Below are 18103 nucleotides of genomic sequence, written 5' to 3'. Positions count from 1 at the left end.
AATTCTTACATTTAAGTCTCCTGCTAAAATTATGTAATCATTTTTATTTATTTTATTATATATGTTTTGTAGCTGATTATAAAAATCAATATTATCCTGTTCTCTTCCTTCTTCTGGGGCATATAAACCAATTATTGTTAAATAGCCTATCTATTTTTATTCTAGCTTCTATTATTCTTTCATTCCATAATTTATAATGTTTTAACTGTTTTGAAAGGGAGTTATGAATCCAAATCATGACTCCTGCTTGTGCTCTTTGGTCTCTGTCGACTCCACTGTATATCACATTAAAATTTTCAGTTCTCATAGTTCCTTTTAATTTCTCTTTTGTTTCAGTGATTACTGCTATTTTAAAATTTCTTTCATTTAATAACTGGTCTAATTCTATTTCTTTATATGCTATTCCTCTTGCATTCCAGTTTGCTATGTGTATTATATTTTGTCGTTTCCATTTTCGTTTTCCCTTTTCTATTCCAGGGTCGTTTCCCATAGATTCAATCCGATTATCTTTTTCTGTCAGCTTACAAGTATGGTTATGTTCTCCATGTCAGGGGACTAGCCTGACGATGGAATAGTTCAGTGGTAGGGCTGCTACCTTAAGGCTTCTGAACTCGCCTTCTTCCGAATTTAAACCCATAGGAGGAATAGGGTATATTGAAGGGGGAAAGGGTATATTATAGAAGAAATATAGTAAGGTTTATAGAGAGGACATAGTTGTAAGGCCAGAAATGAAAAGACCCCATGGCCCTCGAGTACTCTAATAGCACACGCGTCATAAAGTAAGAAGAGTTGGCTGAAAAGGCCTTATAGGAAAGATTAAAGTAAGTGGGTCTTCCCGAAAGTAGAAGAAGGAGAGGATAGATCCAGCTAGGGGTCCATGGGAGTGCTGCTTCCCTTACAATCAAGATGATTGCCCCTTATGGCCCTGTTGGTCCACGAGTCCTTATTCAGTATATTCGGACCACCCCACCATATATATATATATATATATATATATATACACACACATTTCAGGGCTTTGTTGACGTTTTCTACTTTAAGTATGGATGTGTATTCCTGACTGCATCCCTGTTGAGTGTTTTTTACAACTGCTTTCACTGCTTGTTTCATCTAGTAATTTTTTGAAGTAATTATTTTAATGTATCATGTATATTGTATTGGGGCGTGTTGATGGTAGTACTGCATATGTATTCCTGACTGCATTCCTGTTGAGTGTTTTTTTTTTTTACAACTGCGCTGTCACTGCTTATTTCATTTAGCAATATTTTGAAGTAATTATTGTATTGTATTATGTATATTGTATTGGGGCGTGTTGATGGTAGTACTGCATTTGAAGAGCTCTGAAAGTTAAGTTTAGTTTTTTAAAAAAATAGTGTTTATTAGTTTAAAAATTGTGCTAGAATTAGAATATAATTTGGAGTTAATTAATTTAGCTTAAAAAGATTGCTTTAAATAGAGTTAATTTAGTATTCTGATAAGACACGGTAGATACGTAGCTTAGCACGTGGCACCAAAGCGAAGAAAGGCAATGGCATACAAATCGGCGTATTTGTTTGAAGAATTTAATCAAAGGGAATTCATCCAGTATAAGGTCTGTGGAATGTATGCTTTGCCAAGAGCGGCTGGAGTTTGGTTTGAGAGCGATAGTAGCGGGAAAGTGTCACGAAAGCGAGGATCTGAAGTGTGTCTCAGGTCACGAGATTGCATTGTGGATGAAAGTTAGAATGCGATAGAAAATTGTGATGTAATGCCAGATAGCATAGAGAGTGAGTTTAAAAGTGATGCAGTTCATGGTGAAAGTAAAAGTACAGAGCGAGAGAATGGTTTGACTGATAAAAAAAAAAAATGAAGAGTTAGCTGTGATGAGGGAGATAGCTCGGTTGCACGGAGTGATACATAGGGTGAAGTGGCAGCTGGAGTGATTACAAAAATGTCTACCTAGTGGATCAGCTAACAAAAAGAAGCAAGTGTGTGATAAGATAAATGAGAACATGATCAGGAGTGAAAGAAAAAAATTAAGGAATGAGTGTTATATGGTGATTCAGTAGTAAAAGGTGTAATAAAGACAAAATTGTTCTTTCCGGGTGCGAAAATTAATAATGTAAGTGTGGCTATTAGAGCACAGAAGCATAGGGTGAAAGAAATAATAATAGTGGCCGGAACAAATGATTTAAAAGGTGAAAAATTTGCTATTAGAGAGGACTTGAAAGAATTACTAGAGGTAGCTAAAGGAAAGAGTGAGAGAGCTAAGATACTGTGTTGCTTCGGTATGACAGAGTAGAGTTGAGAAGGAGGGCCATAATTGCGAATGACTCTGTGTAAGTTATGCAGGAGGAGTGGTGTGGATGTGTGGAGTGAGTTTGCTGGGCGAAAGGACTTATACAAGAAGGATGGTTTGCATCTGAATGGATTTGGTGTTCGGAGACTGGAAAAATTGTTGCTGAATGAAGTGAATGAATTTGCTGACTTTCCCTGCAGAATCAGGGAAACTAGAGCTTTTAGAGAGGGCGTGGATGCTGTTGAGTGGACATGCAGACATCAGTGAGGCAGTTGAGTGTAAGAATGCATATAATATGCCTGAGTTAGGACGAAGGATAACAAACCAAAATGGGATAGTTAGGACGAAGGATAACAAACCAAAATGGGATAGTTAGTATAAGGCGTCAAAATAGGGAAGGGGCTAAGAGACCTCTGCACTTTATGTATGCTAATGGCAGGAGTATTTGGAATAAGGAGGAGTTTTTTTGCTTGGTTAGTTCTTCCTGGCCACGGGTTATTGGCATTAGTGAGACATGACTAACAGAAGATGGTATGGTTAGTGAGATAGAGTGCGAGGGGTATAGAAAGACAGAGAGAAAATAATGGGGGAAGGAGTGTTATTGATGATAGCTGATGAACTACAGCCAAAGAGAATAGAAGTCAACTTCAGGATAGTGAAAATAGCACATTTGAGGCTATCTGGTGTGAGATTGAGGTCAGCAAAACGAAATTTACAGTTGGTATGGAATAGATGATGGAGATAGTATGCATATGTAAATAGACTCAATTAGTGGAGGACAGGTAATTCTTATGGGGGATTTCAACTGTGGTAACATTGATTGGAGGGAGGAGAGGACAAATGGAAGGAAGGAAATGAATTTTATGCATTTACTAAGGGATAAACACCTGAGACAGCATATAATGGAATATACTAGGGGTTCGAGAGTGCTTGACCTAATAATTGCATCTCAAAAATTGACTATTATGAATATGACCATATTGCCACCAATTGGTGAGAGTGATCATAAGGTCTTGACCTGGGAAGTGCCTAAATGTGTGGAATTTTCACTTAAGACAGAGTACATGTGGAATTACTGGGCTGGTAAGTATGACAAGCTCAGAGATTGCTTGGATCAGTGCCATGGCATGTTAAACTGCAAGGGCTGGATGTTGATAGCGCATGGGAAGTGGTAAAGGAACATTTGAGGGAGGTAATGGCTGACTGCATACCTAGAGTTCTAAGAGTAAATCAAGTGGGAGTTAAATGGATGAATAACGCCATTAAGCTTGAGCTGCAAAAAAATAAACAACTGTGGATGAAATTTAAGGAGGAAAGGTGATCTGCAGGCACACGAATGCCCCAAAGCACAGGCCAGAAGGTTAACTAGTGTGGTAAGAAAAGCAAAAGCAGATTATGAAAGGAAATTAGCAATGCAAGTGAATCCGAAACAGTTCTTTTGATATGCTGCAAGTAAATGAAAAAATGTATACGACAAAATGATTTTAAGGAATGCCGATGGCAGGGAGGTATTGCAGGAATGAGAGAACGAATGACTGATACAGGAATTGAAGTGAATGAAATCGAGGTGAATAGTATATTACAGAACCTTAATGTAAACACATCTGTGGGATTGGATGGTATATTAGCTGGAGTCTTACATAAAGCGGCAAAGGAATTGTCAGTTCCCTTGACCATATCGTTTAATTTAAGTCTCAGCTCTGGGTCCTGAGGGGGATGGAAAGAGGGGAAAATAGTTCCATTGCATAAAGGAGGTTCCAAGACTGCTGTTGCAAATTACTGACCGATCAGGAATTGTTGTCACGGTTTTGGAGATATTAGTCAAGACTAAAATACAGGAATTGATAGATGAAAATGGGATACTGTATGGAGGACAGCATGGTTTTGTGAAGGGTAGATCATGCCTCAGTAACTTGCTCACATTTTATAATACCATGACGGCTGAACTGGATAAGGGTAACGGATTTACAGTGATACTGCTGGATTTTGCTAGGGCCTTTGACAGGATACCACATGGAATTCTAATCAGTAGACTGCAGCACATGGGGATGGATATAGAGTTGGTGAGATGGATAGGAGGGTGGTTGATGGAGAGATATCAGAGAGTAGTTTATTTAGGAGTGGAGTCCAAAAGGAGGCCTATTACTAGTGGTGTGCCACAGGGTTTTATTCTTGGACCACTGCTATTTAATTTGTTAATTAATGATATAGAAAAGGATCTGAGAGGAACTCTTCATTTATTCTCTAATAATGTAATAAATGTAGTTTAATCCTTTATCCAAGTGTAAGCAAACAAAGTTTACACCTGGAGTGTCTTCAGGACTGAGGCAACTCGTGGTAAAGGTGAACCAAGCTCTCATCACTCCTTGTCTTAGTATCTCCCATAATGCAAAGCACATTTCCTTGCACACATGTATAATGCTATGCATTAACCGAAAAACCAGTCTGGGTACGAAAGGGCCACTACACAGACCCGTTTTTTGACGTTTATTGAGGTCTCGTCAGTGGGAGCCAGATCCAGAGGTGGTGATATCAAAGTGAGGGCAATGGAGAAGTCATATTTACCTATATAAGTCATATATATATTTAAAAAATATATATATACAGGGTGTTCGGGATAAATTTGACAGTTTCGTAAGGAAAAAGAAAATCTTCTTTGTATCTATTAAATTTAATGAATTGACAAAAAACATTACAGGCAGAGTTAATTACAATACTATCAACAAGATTTACTCAAAATAACCACCATTAGCATCGATCACAGCTTCAATCCTGCTTCGGAACCTCGAACAAGCTGATGCTACAGTCTCCCTGGGAAGGGCCGCAAAAACTGTTTTAATTTTATCCATTAACTGGGCTTTTTGTATTACTGGAAGTGCGATTGGTGTCTTTTTCAACTGCGTCCCATACAAAATAATCCATGGGGTTAAGGTCTGGGGAGTTTGGAGGCCAAACATTTGGACTGGTGAAGTCGTAGAAATTTTCAGACAACCATTTTTGACTTTTCCCAGAGGTGTGGCAAGGGGCCGAATCCTGCTGCCATACATACGGCCTACCATTGGCTACCCTTGTTATCCAGGGCTTGACTACAGTGTTTAGCAACTCCACGTAGCCATCTGAAGTCAACCTGAGGCCCTCTTGGAAAAAATGCGGAGGCATCACATTGCCTTCAGAGGATACACATCCGAAAACCATCACAGTTTGGGGAAATTTAGTCTGCATTACACGAGGAATGTCCTTTGTACTGTATGCAAGCCATCTGTTATTCTGCGTGTTGTGTTTTTGATCCTGGCAAAAGTTTTTCTCATCGGAAAAGAACCAGATTGTTTGTGGTTCCGCAGGATGTTTCACTTTGCTTAGAAGTTTCTTCGCGTTTATCAAACGTTTTTCACGGGCCTTTTCTGTAAGCAGCTGACCTTTGCGGCGCTTGTATGAGTAGTAGCGGAGGTCTTCATTGAGTGCAAGCTTCATAGTAGAGGCTGCAACATTCATTTCACGTGACAAAGCCCGAATTCCAATGCCAGGGATCTTCAACACCTGTTCCTGCAGATTTGCGAGGAATTCTGCTGTACGAACGCAATCAGATCGTCTGCTAGGGATCTTTCTTCTTGCTACATCCTCGTAGTCACCATTGCAAGTCTCTAGTTCATGCCTGATTGTTTTTACTGTATTCAGGGAGCATTGGGCAGCAGTCGAAATATCCTTATTTTGATGGCCGGCACGAATCATCATGATACAAGTTATTCTCTTCCATGATTCAGGTGGGTTCCAGCTATCCATCCTTTCTGACATCTTGTATATGAATGAAGAAGGGTCCAACCTTTTAAATGAAGAGAAGTGTGTGTTAATACATGTAACTTACGGAAAAATATAATTAATTATAAATATGTCAAATTTATCCCGAACACCCTGTATATTCACTACTACTCTACTCAACTTGCTGATGATGCAAGTTGAGTAGAGTAGTAGTGAATGCACATGATGTCAAAATTTTGCACGATAAATTGGCAGTCTGTGCTAACAAGAATGGGTGTCAGTTTAATGTAGCAAAGTATGAGGTTATGCATTTTAGGGTGAAAAAATTAGCAGCATATAATCCGACGACAGAATCGAGAGCTGTTGTTAGCAGACTGCCAAGAAGAGTGAATTTGTGTTGAAGGGGAGAAAGAAATAAGACGATGTACAAATTGGTCACCAACATGCAAAATCTCGTGCTTTATACGTAAAATTTTCCATCTGTTATACAAGCAAATTAGTTACCACTTTAAAAACTACAGTGATCATAAAGAAGAAGTTAATTTTCTGACGTGTAATAATAAACACTCATCCCACAATATGGATTGATTACCCTAATATCAGAATGAATTCTCCATCTTTTGACATGCGCAGAAGTGTTGAAGGGTCTCATATCTGTGGGCATACTGTATATCACATTGGTGGAACTGTACTCCAGGAAGTTGACGAAGCCAGAGATTTGTGTGTGTTGGTGGATAGGGAGTTAAAGTTTAGGGGCACATAGCAAAAGCGGCTAAATCAGCTCATCACATCACTTGGTTACTGAAGAATACTTGACAAGCAGAGATAAGCAAGTTATTGTTTCTCTTTATTGTGCCTTAATAAGACCCCATCTTGACTTCTGGGCCCTTGAGTTTCTTCTTGATGGGGAGGAGGTAGAGAGGATCCAGATGCGGGTGACCAAGATGATAGCTAGTCTATAGAATGAACCTTACGAAAACAGGTTGAAGATCTGTGGGTTACAGAAATTGGTTGATAGGCAGAAAAAGGGATGATATGATTGAGACATTCAAATTACTGAAGGGGTTTTTACAAGATTAATTCAGAGGAAATTTTTCAGAACAGGTCTGGTGATGGGAGAACTAGAGCCATCCATGGAAACTAACCTCATCACCGATATAGTCAAAAATATCACCATTGTCGGCAATAAATTATGACAACATAAACACAATCGCATATTTCGTTGTTTCTTTTTCTCTGCTTGTGACGGTAGACTTTTAAAATTTTACTTTCTTATTATTTTAACTTTTTATTTATTATATATGTTCATAGTAGTATAAATACATGTTATATGCCATTAATTCCCTTGTATAATCAACACATGCATACAGTATACTTTATAAACCTATTTTTTTTCCTTTCAGTTACTGATCCCATGCATAAAAAATGAGTAGTGCAAGCAAGAAAAAAAAGTTCATTAGTATTCAGATGAGTATTTGAAGTTTGGTCTCATACCTGCTGCTCAGATGAATGGTCACCATTCTTTCTCTTGTGTGAATGCTGTTTGACCAACGAATCAATAAAAAAAGTTGTCTCAAAGCACATTTGAAGGCAAAAACATAGCTCTTATGTGAACTATGATTTGAACCAATTTAAGTCTCTAAAGGAGAAGTTTGAGAAAAGATAAACAATAGATTCATTGTTCTCTGTATGAACTGCTACTCAAAATCATACTCTTGAAGCTAGTTATGAAATTTCTCTACTCACAACTAAATCAGGAAAAACTATTGCTTCACATCAAGGCAAGATTGCTGTCACAGGGGAATTGCCTGGGAAGATTCATGGAACTATTTGATATTCTTAGTCAGTTTTTGAATGACAAACCTGAAACGAAACTCCTACAAACAGTTGATGGTCAAGCATTTGTTAGTTATTTGACAGATATCATTGAAAAGCTGAATATGTTAAATAAGCAACTGCAAGGAGCAAATAAGACCCTTGTTGATGCAAAGGCTAAGACATTTGGCTTCATTACATTTCTACAATTATGTCAAAAGAATGTTTCAGCCAAAATATTTGACCAGTTTTATTGTCTAAATAAGTGTGAGGTAACTGATGCTGCTGTACTTGTTACTGCAGATCACCTAAGCAAAATGGCCTGTGATTTTTCCATCTTGGATAACTCAGCCAATGTTAGTGGACTTAACTGCTGTTGCCATGCAGTATTGAGAAGAATTCTCAGAAATGCAAAATGATAAGTCTATTAGAACTTTATTCCGTTTGTGACAAGACAAACGGAATACCCAAATTCAACTAGTTTTGTGAGAAAATTACTGTTGCCCATCCCATCATCATATTTAGTTGAATGTGGCTTTAGTGCTGTAAATGACTTGTTATTGAAAAAAAAAAAAAAAAGAAATTGTCTGGATATCACAAGCCATGGGGATTTGAGATTGAAATCGACTAAATTAATACCTCAAATAAAAACTCTGCAGCAGACATCAAGCTCAAGGATTACATTAACTTAGATTTTATCTTCCCGAGTTGAGTTCGATTTATGTTTTATAATATACAAAGTGGAATATAATTCTTGTAGATAAACTTATATGTTGGTGATACATAACTGTCAATTTTTAGAGAAAGACAACATATACTGTTATATTAATTAAAAAACTTTACACCATTACAGTCACTCAGGACTTGCTGACCATGCTTTGGACACCTGCCACAAAATATGCTGGAAGAAAGCTACCTTACTACGCTGCATCAAGTATAAACATGAGAGATTATTCCTGGAATCAGCCTAAAAAACTCCCCAAACCGCAACAAATTTGGATGCATGAGACTGCCCCAAATATGGGGAGCTTGCATTCTTTGAACAACAGCCAAGACTACTACCCAATACTATTGTTATATTAATTAAAGTTTTTTAATTAATGTAACAGTATACGTTGTCTTTCCCTAAAAATTGACAGAACTTGATTGACTATTATGCTAGAGGAAGCATCAAAATTTTTGAGGCAGGGAAGGATCCAAAAAAGATTGGGAACTAGTGCTCTAATGTATTGTATTGTTTTTCGTTAATAAAATGTTGCAAACTTTGAAATAAGTGGTAATGTGAAGGCACAAGATCAGGAGAATACAGAGGATGTAGAAGCTTTTCCCAGCCAAGTTCTTCAATCTTGGTACAGGTGATCCTTGCACTATGAGGGCATGCATTATCATGGTAAAAAAACAACACCCTTTTGATTGACCAGAGAACACCTCTTTTCATTCAGTCAATTGAGTTGTTCACAGTATACTTCAGCTGTGATTGTTTGGTTTTGTGGCAAGAGTTCAAAGTATACAATACCAGCCATATCCCACCAAATGCTTAACAAAACCTTCTGGGGGATGAGAGTCTTGTTTTGGCTGAGGTTTAGCCTATTCCCCTGAATGAACCAACTGCCTTTGGCACTTGACATTCTTATAAAGTATCCACTTTTCATAACCGGTGACTGCACGAGTCAAAAACGGAGATTGAATCTCTCGAGAATGAAGAACAACAATCAATATGCGCTCATCGATTGTTGTTCTTCAGTTCATGAGGAACCCACTTGTTGAGCTTAGGAACTATTCCAATTTCTCGCAAATGATAATGGGTGGTTGGTGACAATTAAGATTTTTTTGCTAAATCTTCTGCAATTGACATTTTTGCAATAGCGGCTTCCAGCATATCATTATCGAGAGAGACGGGTGCCCAGCGTGTGTGTGTGTGGGGTGTCTTTCAAGCTGAAGTCCCCTTGTCGAAATCTTTGGAACCATCGCTAGTACTTTCGCACATTCAAAACATTATCACCATGTACTTCTTGCACATTTTTTACAGTGTTAGCAGCATTGTTGCCTTTTTTGAACTCATAAAGCATGATGTGCCTAATATGTTCTTCAGTGACTTCCATAGTAATAAAGGATTATTTAAACAATAACTTATGTATGATGTTCTTGCAAGGTGGAATTCTTTAGAATGAGGCTGCGTCAGCTTAGTGGTACTTATAAAGCTTTAAAAATTCATGTTCAGACAAGCTGAGATAGGTTTAAACAAGTACAGTATAAAAAACGACATTACTTTTGAGATGACCTGATAAGAAAGAAATGAGATGGGTTTCAGTTACCATGAAAGATGGGTTTCAGTTACAGAACATGATTTTTTGAAAATACATTTTGAGAAGGGATACCTTCATTAGAAAAAATTTTAGTAGTATCTGAGGTATTCAAAATTCTTTTTTGTTTTTTGCATGACCATGAGAAACTAAAGTAGTTCTATTGCACTGTTTCCAGTATAGTAGGAGGTGAATTTCCTTGGTTATCTGTGCAGAAATTGATGGAGAAGAATTTAGTATAGTTTTAGGGTGGTGTCCTCAGGATGTGAATAGTAAAAGCACAATTGCCATTTGTAAAGGATATAAATATATAGGAACAGTCACAATCCTTTAATTTTGATTTACTTGGGTATTTTGAACTTTGGATATAACTCCTTAAATAAGAGTACTCATAGCATTGCAGCAATTTGTTCTTCAGAAGGTTTAAATATTTTGTTCTACAGAATTATTTAATTAAAAAATAAATTCCTCAACTCTCCATTTGGAAGTTTTCATCAAAAAGGTTTAGCCCTTTTAAATTACATTATCTTTAAAACTAATTGAAAAATCATAAAAATACAAAACATTATTAATTATATGAAGAGCCAAAAGCTTCAATTCGGCAACATAACTTGTTTAAGTTAAGTGATATTACATCCCATATTGTTTCTTAGTCGAATAAGAAACTCAAAGAGTTTCATGCCGAATATAGAAACTATATAAAGTTCGGCGATTCCAAGCGTAAGCAAATACCTGGATACTGCAGCAACTGGCCCTTTAGGTAGTGCAAGCTGAGGCAACTCATGTCAAAGGTGGAGCAAGCTCTGATCACTATTCTTGATATTTACCCATAATGTGAACTTAGCTTCTAGGAGCTGTATTACTGTTCAACATTATGAGAGAAGGTAACTACCCAGACCGGTTTCAACCTTTATTGAGTTCTCATCAGTGAGTAGGTAGACCTAGTTAATAATACCAAGTTTGTAGCGAACAGAACTTACATCCCTTCTATGAGTATTGCCAAGAGGTGTCCTAATAAATTACTAATTATATGAAGAGCCAAAGGCTTCAATTCGGCGACATAACTTGTTTAAGTTAAGGGATATTACATCCCATATTGTTTCTTAGCCAAATAAGAAACTCAAAGAGTTTCATGCTGAATATAGAAACTATATAAAAGTTCGGTGATTCCATGGGATGTAATATCCCTTAACTTAAACAGAACATTATACCTATATTCATTTTTAAGATCTCTGCATTATACTGTAGATTACATACTACCTACCTTTTCATGTTAAGCTCAAAGGCCTGTTATGACCAGGTAACTATACTCCTTTGAAGCTTAATTACTAATTCCTACTTACCAAAGCTTGTGATTAATCCTATCTGCATAGTGTATTATGGCTGTTAATTGTGTGTACTCTAAGTACACACAATTACTCTCTCTCTAAGGCTTGTCTGTTTTGTGGGATGAAAAATTCTTCAGTTGAGAAACCCTGATAAAGTTCTTCATTTCCTACATAGGATTCAAACCTAGTCCTTTACAGCCAAAGTGCATCAACAATACTGATGATATATAAAATATATAGAAGCATATCAAGCAGTGAAGAACATACATTGTACAATGTCACAGATTGTGGAAGTGCTCAATACCCACAGTTCAGATCTGTCTAACAATTCTTTCTTATTATCTGTGGAAAAACAAAGGCAGGTGAATCAAAATTTACTTAGATTGAAATAGAAGCCATTTTAAGAATATCAGATAATTAAAGATCAAATTAAACAAGTGTTTGCTGTTTTGGAGTGAGCATATCCATAGCACAGTGTAGATATATATATTTTTTAATTGGTATAATGTTCACAAATAATGATAATTAATCACTACCACTCTGTAACAATATGAAAATGCATAATAATTCACTTTGCAAATTTCATGTGTAGTCTTTATATGTAATTTTAGTAAAATCTAGAATCAGGGACCCTTTCTTTTTAGCTCATAAAGTTACATAAAAATCAAGTGTGCCATGATTTGTATCATTAGTGTCAAGACCACTTGCATATGAAATTGAATTGTTTTCTGGAAATGATTTTTATCAAATAAGAACCATTATTATTCATATAATCATTTGTGATTATTCTTGTTTCTTTTACGGCAGTGCCATCTTGCATAGATCTTACTTGTGACGATGAAGAAGTTGTGGATTTGACATTAGCTAGCGATACTTCTGTTGTGGTAAGCACTTTTCTTCCTTCCTATCTCATCAAATGATCTTAAAGTTATTGCTGTATTATAAAGTGATTTTTTTTAAACAGTCTTGAGTTCAAAGGAAATTTTTGTTTTTAAAAAAAGTAGTATTCTGGGTTCACTTAATTTGCTAAAAAGCACAGTTAGCAAATTTCTCATTTGATGAGTAGTAGGGACCTTCCACTTTCCAATAAAAGCAGTAGGAAAAAAATTTTCTCCTATTATGTTAAGCTTACAGTTGTACAACATAAGCAAATCAAAATTGTTTCTTTATATTGCTGTTATAAAGATATCCCTATAAGATTTTAATGAAGTATATATAATTTTTTTAAAAAAAAGTGTCCATGGCTTCTTTTTCAAGAAAATATGTATGTAAATTGCACTTCAATAAAAAATTTTAAAAATTCGAAAACATTTAAATGAAAAATGCCTTTAGAAACGTACTAAAAAAACAAAAACTTAAAGAGACAACTATCCAGCGTTTTAGCTATATAAACTTCCTAGATCCACTAGTTCTGCTTTTGTTTGAAGCAGATTTGCTTGCATCACTTTTTTTTGGTGCATGATAACTAGGCATCCAGTTCATCTCATCCATTCAGAAAATTATATTGAATTGCTAAAATTTGCTTTTAATAATAAAAATCATTCAGATGTTTTGAAATCACAAATCAGACAAAGCATGTATAGAGGTACTCTGAGTGCAACCTTTATCAGAATGTCATGTTTCCTTTTATATCCATATCAGATAATGTGAAATGAAAAGTTGAAGATTTGTTCTCTCTCTGATAACCAGAAACAAAATCATCATATCTGATATCTGAAGAAAGTGAATCAAAATTTATGGGCTTGAAAAATGCATTGAGTGCACATTTCTATTCATTATTTTATAGCATGGCATCTTGTATGGTTAGTGCTTTACTCTCAAGTACATAATTTCCCACTAATAGGTGGCATCAAATTTCATTCATTTCAGAGCATAGTGTAGGGGTAAGTGGATTTGGCTGCAGTTTTTTTATTTCGAATAAAATTTGACAGTGGTTGCCTAGTATAGTAACTTGTGAATTTATGCAAGTGTTAATCAAATGCTTTACTGTTAAGCCTGACAGTTGTACATGTGGTATGAATTAATATTCCTTGTAAAAAATGCTGTGTGGTGTAAATAAAATTTATATGTAAAATAACAATTACACTCTTTGTCCTTGATAAATACTGTTCACAGATTTCTTGATTTTTGTATGCATTTTTTGAATAAGCCATCTGAAATGGTCAAACACAGGGCTAATATTCAGCCATTATGCAATAATATGTTACACTAAATATTATGCACTAAATAGTACCTGCAATAAAATTAACATAAATTCCTATAACTCATTAGTTAAAGCTAATTGTCAAAGGATGCCAAAGTGGCCATTGAAAATGGGCTTTCTGTGATAAGAATAATTCTGAAACATTTCCATTTTCAGTTTAAGTCATAGTATATAGTATAGTACAATACAATTGCATTGCACATTCCTTATAAAGTACTCCATGTATTAGGAGAATCACCAGTTTATTGTTATTCTCAAATTACACAGTTTCTGCTGCTAATGGTTTAGTTTTACTTTGATTTTATTGTTAATACATTTGGAATTCTTATATAAGTAGTATGTATACAGTGTTTAGATATGTATACATCTAAGAATTTATAATGAAATATTGAAAAAGAACATTCACAATCACGAGACAACAAAGTTTGGAAAAGTTTCTTCATGTTCATGTTAAATAGCATAAAACAAATCTTCTGGAATGGAAGAACTGTAGTCTAGTAAATCTGATGCTGTTCAAAAATTAGAACAGCCTGGACCATCTTTTGAAACTGTGCAAGTCAGTACAAAATAAACAATTTGTATTTCTGCATTGAAACTTCTTATTGCAACTGGCAGTAATAAGGAGTTTGCTGGTCACATAAATGTTTGATCCAGATAGTGCTCAAAATGAGTATTATTAAAAGCAAGTGCTAAACACATATTTCATCAGAATGGTAATCTTGTTCTTTTAAGTGTATGGTTTAAATAATGAAAATATTAAAGATATCCAGGAATCATTTTTGCATAAGGCATTTGAAAGGATAAAAACTTCTGGGAAAAAAAAAATTATAAAAGACTCAATAAAGCAAACAAAAAAAAACAATTACTAGGTACCATCAGAATTTATAACATTTATAACCCCCAACCAGCCACAACGTCTATAGACATTCAGCTAAATCTGGATATGAAGCTCTAACACCCATTGAATAACATGGATAAGAAGTGCAATTTGGTGTCACTATTTCATCCACATCGGCCAGTAAGGAGGTTAAGAGACAGAAACAGGAGCAATCTGAACAGAGCTGAAGATTGATTAATTGCAGAAGTGTCTCATAGCGAGAGCACTCATTTTATGGCTATAATGTCTTGACATGAACCCACACATACAGGACTGCTGTGCTAAGACTTTACAGTCCAAGCAGAATACATGTAGCAAGATTCTTAGCTGTTCAAGAAGTCTCTCAGTGTTTGCTATCAGGTTCAGCCTTGTGCATTATTTAGCACTCAGCCTGTGGAACTGCTTTGGTCCTGTCCTCTGGAGGAGTTCTGGAATGTCTGAAGATGGGATGAGATATAGTAGCCATAATCACTTCAAAGCCCCATTAAGTAAAATAGTTGTAGTGTTTTACTGAGCAAAAAAAAAAGCCATCTTCCACAATTATGAGTATAGTAGTGATAGCTACTAGGGTAGCCAGTCTTATTTGTGGAAGCAGTCATACTGGTGGGAAGATGTTGTTGGGTCTGTGAGATAGATGAGTGGGGGCTGAAAAGTTCTAGTGAACATGAACAAAAATGATATTAAACCAACTGATATAACCACAAGAAAGAACACATCTTAAAATGTTTTAATCCCCATGTTTCATCAAATTGTAATAATTTGTTATTTTTCTTTTAGGATATATAAGAAGACTTGTCAGAGGTTTTGAAAAAATTTGAAAACACAGAGGTGTGGGCCGTCATCAAGTTTTTTTTGCTACAAGAAAAGTCTGCAGCTCAGCTGAGATTCACCAAACTGTGTATGAGACATTAGAGGAACTGTGCCCCCCAGCATATCCAACAGATGTCAGATGGGTGGCCAAGTTTAAAACTGGGCATCCTGAGATAACAGATGCCCTCAGGTCTGGAAGACCTTCTGCAACAATCACACCTGGAAACATTGATGCAGTGCATCCCATGATCCTTTATGATAGACAAATACCAGCCAAAATCATTGCAAAGACTCTGGGAATATTCAGGAAACAAGTTGGGGTTATTATCCACCAACATCTGGACATGCAGAAGCTCTCAGCAAAGTGGATCCCCAAATGTTTGAATGCTGACCAAAAGAGAACATGTGCTGTCATCTCAAGGGATTCTCAGTCATTTTGAGAAATCAGGTGCAAATGTTTTGGCTCATATTGTGACTGTTGATGAAATGTGGCTTCATCACTGTCACCCAGAGACCAAACAACAATCAATGGAGTGGAGACACAAAGGTTCTCCATGGCCAAAGAAGTTCCAAACCCAAAAGTCAGCAGCAAGGTTCTTGTCATTGTCTTTTGGGATATGGACGGTGTAATCCTTATCAAGTACCTCAAAAAAAAAGTGAACCTGTTACAGCAGTAGCAGTTTATTCAACAGTTCTGAAGGAATTGAAGGAGGTACTGAAGGAAAAACTGCACAGGAAACTGAGCAGAGGCATGTTGCTTTTACAGGACAATGCATCTGCTCATGACACCCAACAGGCAATACAGAACTTGGGCTTTCAATGTCTGCCCTATCCATCCTATTTGCCAGACCTGACCCCATCTGACTATTTCCTATTCTCAAATTTAAAGAATTAAAAGGAACTAAAATTTATCACAGATGAAGTCATATCTGCAGCTGAGGACTGGTTTGTGCAACAAGGGAAAGACTTTTTTCTCAGATGATTGCAAATGATGCAGCAGCAGTATAAGAAATGTATAACACTTGGTGGGGAATATGTAGAATGATGTGTAAGTTACATAGTTCTACCTCAATTCCTTTATGGTGATTATCACACCCTATACTCAGCAAGTCCAGACTGTAAATATATTTCTTTTCTTTCTTTCTAATGAAAAATGTAATCTTATTAGAGTAAGAAAAATCCACATGGATAAGGAATCTGAAAATTACCGTGCAATACCTGTAGAGGAAGTTATCCGTAGAACCCAAAAATTGAGAAAGCTTCTAGATGGGATGGAATGCAGTTGAAAGTTAGCTGCTTCAAGTATCTCAATAATGCACTCACAGATTCCTCAAACATAAGGGATAGCCACTTGGTTAATATTTTCGTGAAGTTGAAGATAGATCAATTTTGTATGTGTTTACGGTTTTATTGATGAAAGCATCACTGACATCATTAAAAAGAAATGTATAATTTAAGATTTATATTTTTTGTTGTAATCTGTATTTTTGACATGAATAATGGTCAGATAGATCATGAGTATACATTAACCCTAATAGAAAAGCTAACCTTAAATAACACAGACATATTGGTAAGCTTTGACATCTCCTCATTGTTTACCAATATTCCCTTAATTGATACCTTAAAGAGTCATAAGAAATAAATAATTAATTTTTGTGTGTCACGCATGCATACATACTTGCAAGTGCTCGATTCCCCCCCCCCCATAATTAATTATTAAGTATCCATATTTGTTATTGTATTAATAAGATTGTTTTAATCTCTAGCATACATACCATCATCAAGATTGACAGCCAGTTGTGCTTTTCAATTTTTACCCTATTATTCTTAGTTTGCATTTGCATGCTGAATTAATTTAGTTATTAAAACTAACCTTCTGCTTTAGTTTTATGAAAGATCTATAGGTGCCTCTAAATATTAGAATAAGTAAAATAAAATTCTAAGTGATGCTAGGATGCATATTTTGCATTTCATTATTCATCTTTGTTAACCAGTGCCTGGGAAGTGTACCATCACAACAAGAACCAAATACAAGACGACGGAACCGTGACAGTAGACGGCAAGATGATCAGCGGGAAAGAGACAGATCACGGAGCAATACAAATATTGCAGATCTTGAGGTTGTAGGTAGTGACCAGGAAAGAGCCTCAAAGTAAGTGTAATAATATCAAAGCTTTTTGTTGTGTTATAATCAAGCAGATTGTTGATAGAATAATGGTTGAAATCAGTATTGATAAAATTTCCAGGGACGAATACAAGTGAAGTAATTTTCCACTTTGAATAACTGAACTTTGTCTCTTTTTTTTTTTTTTTTTTGACACCGTATATTCAAATAGCAGAAATGATTACATGTCCAAATTTTGTGCTATAAACTAATCAACTCTGCATCTGGCTCCCTGACTGTTCATACTGTTGGTGAAATAGCTATTAGGTTATCATCATTGTAACTACTTGCAGAGGTGACCGGTTTTAGGACAAGCCCAAGATTGAGTGACTGGATAACATGCTTTTTTTTTAATATGTATCATGCATGAAATCACTAAGACCTATGATGCAATATTGCCATAACACAATATATGAGCAAGTGATGAGAAAGAACAAGCAGTCTGTTAATGCATTCTTCAAGAATGCATTAACAGACTGCTTTTTCAGTCACAGTAGTCATAAGATTGTGTTATAGCAAATGGTATGGAAAGACTTGTCCAAAGAACAGAGGTGGGAATGAAAGAGAGA

The 18103-nt window shown here is 35.9% G+C and overlaps 1 protein-coding gene across 2 annotated transcripts in view; it reads left to right on the top strand.

Moving 5' to 3' along the window:
- Positions 1-18103, top strand: part of LOC150106406 (E3 ubiquitin-protein ligase RNF4-like) — a 97506-nt gene that overhangs the window by 30002 nt on the left and 49401 nt on the right. For both annotated transcript variants that reach the window (XM_090392428.1, XM_090392429.1), the window contains exons 3-4: positions 12288-12364; positions 17365-17522. In XM_090392428.1, coding sequence (XP_090248554.1) covers positions 12288-12364; positions 17365-17522 — 235 coding nt within the window. The remainder of the gene's footprint in view (positions 1-12287; positions 12365-17364; positions 17523-18103) is intronic.

Source organism: Typopeltis vanoorti, chromosome 5 (genome assembly GCF_054136105.1).
Source record: "Typopeltis vanoorti isolate ZY-2024b chromosome 5, IOZ_Tvanoo_1.0, whole genome shotgun sequence".
Taxonomy (NCBI): Eukaryota; Metazoa; Arthropoda; class Arachnida; order Uropygi; family Thelyphonidae; genus Typopeltis; species Typopeltis vanoorti.
This window is presented reverse-complemented; position numbering and strand designations above follow the sequence as displayed.